The 8,774-nt window shown below is 41.7% G+C and overlaps 1 gene segment (V, D, J or C); it reads left to right on the top strand.

The window, feature by feature from the left end:
• Positions 1 to 2,995: 2,995 nt before the first annotated feature.
• Positions 2,996 to 7,328, top strand: LOC115404939 (T-cell receptor alpha chain V region CTL-F3-like; the record flags this gene model as incomplete). The annotated part of the segment is given in 4 exon segments: positions 2,996 to 3,017; positions 3,194 to 3,286; positions 6,812 to 6,815; positions 7,127 to 7,328. Coding segments are annotated over 4 exon segments (321 nt in total), but the record flags the coding sequence as incomplete, so codon positions are not given.
• Between the last annotated feature and the right edge of the window lie 1,446 nt (positions 7,329 to 8,774).

The raw sequence follows: 8,774 nt of genomic DNA on the forward strand, positions 1-8,774 counted from the left end.
ATAATAAAAACAGTTTTAAATTGATATTAAATTTGGCTTTGTGAACACGTACATAACGACCATATTTGGACAAAAATTAGCCTTTATATAGACGTGCCTTTGACGTCAACACTAGATGTTCAGTAGACGTCGGAAAAAGACGTCGTCTGGAGTTACTCTGAACCTTAATGGGAGCAAACCTGGACGTGTAAAAACGATGTTGAAAAGACGTCTTTGGGATGCATTGTCGTGATGTAAGCTTGTTCTGGCTGCTTTGAGGACGTCTACTGGGTGTCAGATAAACGTTGTTTCTTCAACATAAATACAACGTCCTGACATCACATCCTTACAACATCCAAGAAAGATGTATAAAAAACTTTGATTCTGGCTCCTCTGAGAACGTCTTCTGGACGTGCAGAAAGAACACCTAGCGCCGGGAACGCACTGGACGTGGAAGCGTAGCAGAGGCGCCGCGCCGGCGCTTGGCTGTTCACACTGGACGCGTATCTGCTGCCTGCGCTCTCCTCTCCGCGCTGGTCACACATCGACTGCACTCGGGTGGCTCCGTCTGCTCTCGGTTTTCACGTTTGTTCCCTCTGTCTCGCTCTGCCAGGATGGATGTGTGTGTTTTGGTGACCTGTGGAGAGACTTTTTCTCCTCCTGTCCTCTTTTTTTCTGCATCACGTGAATCTCTGTTGCTGTGTGTGTGTGTGTGCTTGTTTGATTGGGTGCGTACGTGCGTATGTCTGTTTGTGTGTCCATCTCTCTTGTGATTAGACCCAAGTGACAAATTATAGATGGACGAGCAACACCGTCCGTAACTAATCGTCACTTAATTTATTTTATTTTGAAAATTGACCGGATTCTCTTGCATTTTCTGTTTCCGACTTCCTGTCTGGTCTGATCTGCTTGATCCAGCTTGACATATGGCGCTCCTGGCGCTCGCGGCTCACATGAAAAATAGAACGAAGCGGAGCGGGCGCGCTGCAGAGCGCGAGCCGCTGTGCACGCGGCGCTACCCTGCGCGTTGAGTGCGGCCAGCCAGATAGGTTAACATGGGAGGCGATCAGAAGCGCCGCACGGCGCTTCCCCGTCCAGTGCATTCGGGCCGTTACTGACATATTCTGGACCACTTTTGCTCAGTGGGGATTCATTTCTCAGTGTGGCTTCGAGTCAACATGTTCCTGATTTTAGAAATATTGCGCAGGTGAAAGAAGGAGGTCCTGCAGACCTGTTTAATGTGGGAGTTAAAGGATAAGTCCTGGTTAAAGGTCACTCCCAGGCTCATATGCTCCACTATAAAGTCTCGAGACAGTGAGATCAGTTTGCCGCTGCACTGAAGCACTGCTGAGGCTGTTCAACACTGAAATGGAGGACTTCAGTGTGCAGGAGCAGGATGGTGACAGTGATTAATGACTGTTCTGGTAGGCTGCTTTTTAATTTATTTTAATTAATGTTCTGAGAATCCAGAAGGGCCTGGACACCTGTGCTTCATACACTGGAGTGGCCAATATATGTTTAAAACTTGGTCTTCAAATTAGTCAGGTGCATTTAATCCATCCAACATTCATAGTACATTCATGTTCTGATGGGAAACAGATGGGAGATTCTCTGAATCTGGTGCTCTTTGAGTTCTCTGAGTATTGAAAAATATTCCACAAAAAATTGTGTTTCTAATAATTGCATCTGATGAAGGCATATTTGAACCTCAGAGAAAATAGGAATTCCCACCTTAGACATGAAATCCAAATGAATGTGAAATATTATTGATTTAAAAGGGACTGGCTGGTGCAACATTCAACCCCGTAACAGCGCTTCAACCATGTAAAAGTGCTTTTTTGTTACGGGGTTGAATGTTACGGGGTTGAAGATTTTAGCTAAAAGTAGTCACAGATCCACATCAGCTAGCATGTAGAGCATCATATACCATGAGGAAAACAAGAAATTCATGTATTTTACCAAGACAATTATTTGCTTTTACTCAAACAATAGTAAGTATCATTTATGTATGTAACAGAGTTGAAAGGTTGAGCTTGACGATGTCAATCTGATGATAACAATTAAATATCACAAAGAAAGTATGCTAACACTTTCCTCTCTTAACAGAATGTGCAGGAAAATGATGAGAGATGTAACTTTCTGGATGCTGAAGAACTTGGGCTGAACCATTATTTTGAAAAGGGGGGGTTGATATGGTGTTACGGGGTTGAACAAAACTGAGGGACATGGTTAAATATAGCCATTGTATAAATTTTTAATGTATTTATATTATATTTCTTTATTTTAGGCAACCATAGACAGGAAAATTATTGTATCAGCAAAAAATATATAAAGTTACTGGATATTTTTATTTCAATGAAAAAGTAACTGGTAAGTGGGGACATGTACATTTGACAGACCTCTAGGCCTCGACAAGTCATAATATTTTTCTAAATATAATTTAAAAAATATATTTGTGTGCTATAATGCAAATAAACATGGATCCTTCAATTTCTTGATTTAAAATGCCTTTTATGATTCACTTTATATGAAAATCTTTGAGGTAAAAGCGTGGGACACCAAAGTGCACCGAATTCAGAGAATCACCCAGATGATGTTGCATTCAATTTAAATATTGTCTTTGGTTTTTTATTAATTCATCAAAAATGAAGTTGTGATGGCTGCAGTTTCATATCTGCTAACTTCTGATTCACTCCCCAACTGTCTGGACTCCAGTCATTAAACCCCTCTGAGGTTCCCTCCTCTGAATGAGTGAAAGAGCTGCTGAAAGTCTGTCAGTGACTCTCTGACAAGCTGCTGGAAGACTTTTTTCACACTGTTCAAGTCAACTTTGGAGCTCCACTAGAGGGCCACATGATCCAGCAGCTGCTGCTCTACTTCTGCACTGTGTTCAACCATTGTGTCAATAAGAAGAGCTGCTGTGAAGACAACTATTGTCACACTGAGTGCTGAACATCAGCTACTTTCTCCTGGTGACTGAAACCTTGTTGGACACATGGAACATTGGCTGTGGATTCTTCTTGCTGCTCTTTTCTTTGGTAAGATACAAAACTCTACATGTTTCCTCTTCAAACACTTGAACACATCACTGAGCTCTACATGAAGAACTGTTTAAAAACTTTATTTATTGAAAACTCTTCAATGCTAATTGTTCTCCTTCAGTCAATCATCTGTATTGATTCCTCTCTTCTCTGCATGTTCTTTTCTTCTCAAGAGTGTAAAGGAGAAGACAAAGTGATGCAGCCATCAGGAGATGTTCCTGCTGCTGAAGGAGACTGAGTTATACTGAATTGTACTTTTGATACCAGTGTTTCATATCCATATTTGTTCTGGTACAAACAACACGAAAACAGTTCGCCTGATTACATTTTAAAACAAGACAAAGGATCAAGACAAAACTCTCCAGATTTCCCCACAGACAGATTTGGTGCTGAGCTCAAAGACAAATCAGTTCCTCTGAAGATCCAGAAGCTTGAGCTGTCTGACTCTGCTATGTACTACTGTGCTCTGCAGCCCACAGTGACAGGAAACAGCTCAATTGTGGACGAAAACCTTTGGAGCAAAGACAACACAATCCTCCACTAGAGGGACTCACTCTCGCCTCGAAGCCTCGAGATGGCTCTGGATTCGAAGAGGTGAACCATGGGGACTCGTAAATGCCACCTGAACACAAGTCACGGTCTGATCAACCATGGCTGGGTCGCCTGAATAGGATGTATGTTGTTTGAAAGACCCGAAACATCCGATGATCTCAGGTAACATCACTGACGATGTGTTCAGGTGCATCAGAAGATTCTGATGTGTGTAACAACTAACTCTCTGTTACACTCTGTTTGGATCCAGTGTGAGATTATTGAATTCAAACATGAAATTCTTCTTCTTCTGCTGCTTCTTTCAGAGGTCAATATTTTAAAAGTCCAACTCATGAAACAGCAATGATAAATTAAACCAGCAATAAAGGTTTCAGTCCAGTATCTCCCTCCTGACTGCAGAGGAGGTTTGACTTCACTCATGTGATTTGATCTCATCATTCTTTAGGTGCAGTCAGTGTTTCCAGTAGGAAAGATAGAAAAGCAGCCTCATAGCATGATGATACCTCCACCATGTTTTATCATTCCACCCTCGAATTTTCTTTCTGGGATGTATGAAACCAACAAAAGTTTCACTGAACATGTTTTCTTTTAACTCCATGTCCAAATAACACTGGAGTTTTTTTAATGGAGGTAAAACTTCCTGAAGTTTACAAATTCTTAAAATACTGCAACAATCAGAAATTGAGGGAGGAACTGAGATGTTTCTGAAAAGGTGAAGAGAGGGAAACGTTCACATTGGTGTGTTTGAGGACAGTGCTGGTAGATGAAGATCCAACCTGCTGCTCTCACATCTGTCACTGTGACATGATGAGGAGGAGGGACTTCCTGTCCAAACAGAGAAACCTGGCTGTCACCATGAGAAACCACACACACTTTACAAAGTTCACTCTGAGGATCACTGAGCACTTTTAGTTGAACATGATGCTTTTAGTGTCACTGCTGCTCCTCCATACATTCACTGGTAAGTCTACAATTCATCTCTTCCTCTTCTGTTCACTGACAGCTGGATTCACATCTCATCATTTATTCACTGATGTTTCAATGTTACACAAGAAAGCAGAGAAAATACAAAGCTGCTCACTAACTTTAAGATTCCTTTGTCTTTGTTTCCCTGCAGACATCATCTGTGAAGACCTCAAACCAATCAAGAATGAAGAGCTCAGTTTGTCAGGCAGCAACGTTTCTCTGGTCTATGAGTACCAAAAACTTTTATCTTCAGATGAATTCTATTGGTATCGACAATATCCAGGAAAACCTCCACAGTTTCTCATCTCTCACTCAGGATCAGGAGCATTGTATAAAAATCCAGTTCCAGGACTGAAGATCAAAGTGACAGAGAAACAAATCCATCTGATCATCTCCTCTGCTGCAGTGTCTGACTCTGCTGTGTACTACTGTGCTGTGAGGCCCACAGTGACAGGAAACACACAACCTCTCTACAAAAACCTGACAGCTGCTCACTGAGGAGGTTCACATCAAAACGAACGTCCTTTAGAACAGCGCCATCCAGTGGAATTTCTTGGAACAGTATTCTGTGTCATTTCAGTTCCAACACTTTCACATTTAAATTCAAGGTCACTCATTCATGAATGCATTTTAAATAAAAAACAGATCCTTGAAATGTAAAGAATGAGTCTGAATGCAGGGACACATCCAGGAGATGTCTGATGCTTCTCTTCTTCAGGAAGCAGGAAACAGAATTTGCCCTTTTCTCAGAGCCAGTTGTTTAAAACATTTAATCTCGATTGAAATGATCCAGATTTTTGAAATCGTCTCTTTTCCATCCCAGGATCAAGTGATAAATCTTACTTTTATGCCTGTTGCTCAAAGCAACATTGGATTGGATCTCCCTGATCCAGACCCACAGTTCTCCAGATTACCAAATCCAGATCAGCAGTTCTCTGAAGGGAACAGATCACAATGTGGACGAGCAGCAATGTGAAGAACAACAGGTAGAAGAGCCAGCATGGGCTCACTTTAAGAGTTTTCACTCTGAGACAAACACTGCAGTAACTGAAACATCCACTTCTATTGATCATTTCTTTTATGATCACAATACTGAGCCTCAACAAATAACTAATGTACAGAAACAAATACATTGTGGATGTTCTGAAAAAGAAACAAATAGAGCTTAAATGATACAAATAGATTTTGTGGACCATTTTTAAAGTTTTGTTTCATTTTCTTTCTGAAATCCACATTGACAACCCCCCCTCAACTGGGATGAGGATAATCCTAATCTTTTTTTATCAAAGTTATCCAGATCCTGCTGAAATGATTTGAACAACCCAAACTTCAGGGACAGCTGTGGATCAGTGGGGAAAGCAGTTGTCCGATAATCAGGAGGTTGTTAGTTCGATTCCTGTCTCCCCGTCTGCATGTTGAAGTGTCCTTGGGCAAGACACTGAACTCTGAATTGCCCCCGGTGGGTGGACTGAGTGCCATGTATGGCAGCCGCCTCCACCGGGGTGTGAATGTGATAATACAGTGTAAAGCGCTTTGGTCTCTGCTAATGCAGATGAAAAAACGCCATATGTGTAGCCCATTTACCTAACTGAAGGTGAGATCCAGATTGAAATGAGGATTGGATTCCATGAAGAGCTGTCGTTACCATCTGAGTCAAGGCTGCCTCACTAAAACCATGACAGATGCAAATCAGTGAGGAAGTCCAGAAGTCATTCCTTCCTCACATGAGCAGGTTCCAGCAGGCAGCTTGGCTCAGTGGATTTAGTTCAGAGTTCAGAGGAAATAAACCTTTCAGTCACCATCAGGAACTTCATCAGAAATGACTCTCTACATTTCTGCAGATTAGGTCAAACTAAGATTCTCCTTCATCATCTCATGACTGAATGACTTCCTTGGAGCTTGAAGTGACTTTTAGCAGAGGAGAGAAGTTCAGAGCTCCCTGTTGACCAACACTTCCTCCAGCTCCTCTGACTGAACCCTGAAGGATTCTCAGGACAAAGGACTCATCTCATCTCTCCATCAAGTCCTGGATGGATGTCAGAGCTTCATCCAACCTGGCAGTGTCCAGCACACCTGAGACTGGAGGAGAGCAGGAGGCAGTGACACCTGACCAGATGTTCTGCTGCTGCTGGAGCTGCTCCACCTTCAAGCTGCTGCTGTCAGTCTGAGCAGCAGAAGTGTGTGTTCAGTGTGACGTGATGATCAGGAGGAAGAAGACAGAGCTGTGAAGGAGTCCTGTCACTGTGATCAGGCTCCTCCTCCTAATCCACCAGCTGAGTGCTGATGAAGACTAAACAGAGAGATCACAGCCTTCTTTCTACTTGCTGGAGCTCACAGTTACTCATCACTGCAGATATGAGGCCTCTGTTCATCTCAGTGCTGCTGGCTGCTATGAGCCTTGGTATGAACACAACTCTGTTTCTCTCACATCAACCCAACATGGACATGATTCTCTAGCAGCACACTCACACTGTTTGTTGGTGTTTTACAGGATGCAGAGCTCAAAAAGACAACGTGCTGCAACCAAGAGGAGAAGTGACTGCTGATGAAGGACACTCAGTAACACTGGACTGTCTCTATAACAGCAGTTCTTCAGATCATTATCTCTTCTGGTACAAACAGGAAGGAAGGAAAAGCCCCAAATTCATCCTGAGCCGCTTCAAATTTGGTGAGGGGAAAACAGAGGATGAAGAAAAATATTCATCCACACTGGATTCCAGCTTGAGATCAGTTCCTCTGAAGATCCAGAAGCTTGAGCTGTCTGACTCTGCTGTGTACTACTGTGCTCTGCAGCCCACAGTGAGAGGAAACAGCTCAACTGTGGACGAAAACCTTTGGAGCAAAGACAACACAATCCTCCACTAGAGGGAGCCCCACTCCATGTCACTGCTGTGGTTTGTTCTGCTGCATGGAGTTTAGATTCACTCATAAGAAACAGTGGAGAAAAACAAAAATACGTCAATCTTTTGAAAATTTCCTTCATTAAATGGTCATGAAATTGATTTTAAACATCTAAGTCACAAAGAACAATCACATTCACAATTACATAGTTTCACTTAATATCACACAAAATAAATAGTGCTGTCAAGAGGTTAAAAAAAGTTGAGATTAATTATGATCTATAATTAATTAGTCTAATCTCTTTTATTCTCACCTAAAAATTGTTTAGAAAAGCCCTCAACTTGAGGTATTTTCATTTAAATTCGTTACATTATTGTGGCAGATAAAAAGATTGATATATAAAAAGTGGCTTTATCAAGTATTTATTGTTTTTAACAAACTTGAACAGATGCAGTAATAGTCATTTACATTCTGCTGTATTTGAAAGGAGACCCAAGAGCTGCCTACAACCTTTACTTTCGACCACCAGGGGGGAATATTGCTGTGTTCATTTGGCAATCTCTAAATCTCTAAATCTAAATCTCTAAACTAAACTAAACTAAACCAAACTAAATTAAACTAAACTAAACCAAACTAAATTAAACTAAACTAAACTAAACTAAATTAAACTAAACCAAACTAAACCAAACTAAATTAAACTAAACTAAACTATCTAAACTATACTAACTAAATACTAGTTTAAATACTAAACTATCCACAAAGCTGCCCTAGGAGCTAGAATGCTGTGGGAAGTACGGTGCACTGAGCCCTGTCCTCTAATGTCTGAATGTTATTCCCTTTAGTCCGTTCATTGCTTTTCACGTGCTGTCCCCCCCTTTGAGGGGGAGTCTTCTCCAGTTTCAGTTGCTGACTCCATTATTACGAGGGCCTACGAACAAGCTCCGTCCGGACCGGGAGGACACTCCTGTCGGTCCTGCCCGCGGACTGGCTTCGGTTCTACTGCTGGGATCCGTGGTTCCTGTGCTGGACCGTCCAACGGACTGTCCTCAACATTGTCCTAGGCTTTACTTCTTATTGTCTCATGCTCGCTGTTGCCAAAGCTGTCCGTCCCTGGGAGAGGGATCCCTCCATACTGTGGTTCTCCCCAAGATCTCTTCTTCTCCCACTGGGTTTTTGGAGTTTTTTCTTGCTGGATGTGAGGGTCTAAGGCGGTGGTTGCTTCGTTTTGTCTCGTTACTGTAAATATTGACATATTAATATTATGCTTATTCACTGTTTTTATTTTTACCAATCAATGTAACATCTTGAAGCCTCTGAGGCAACTGTTGTTGTGATACTGGGCTATACAAAAATAAATTGATTGATTGATTGATTGATAAATGATTAGAAAATAAA

The sequence above is a fragment of the Salarias fasciatus genome, chromosome 18, assembly GCF_902148845.1.
Source record: "Salarias fasciatus chromosome 18, fSalaFa1.1, whole genome shotgun sequence".
Taxonomy (NCBI): Eukaryota; Metazoa; Chordata; class Actinopteri; order Blenniiformes; family Blenniidae; genus Salarias; species Salarias fasciatus.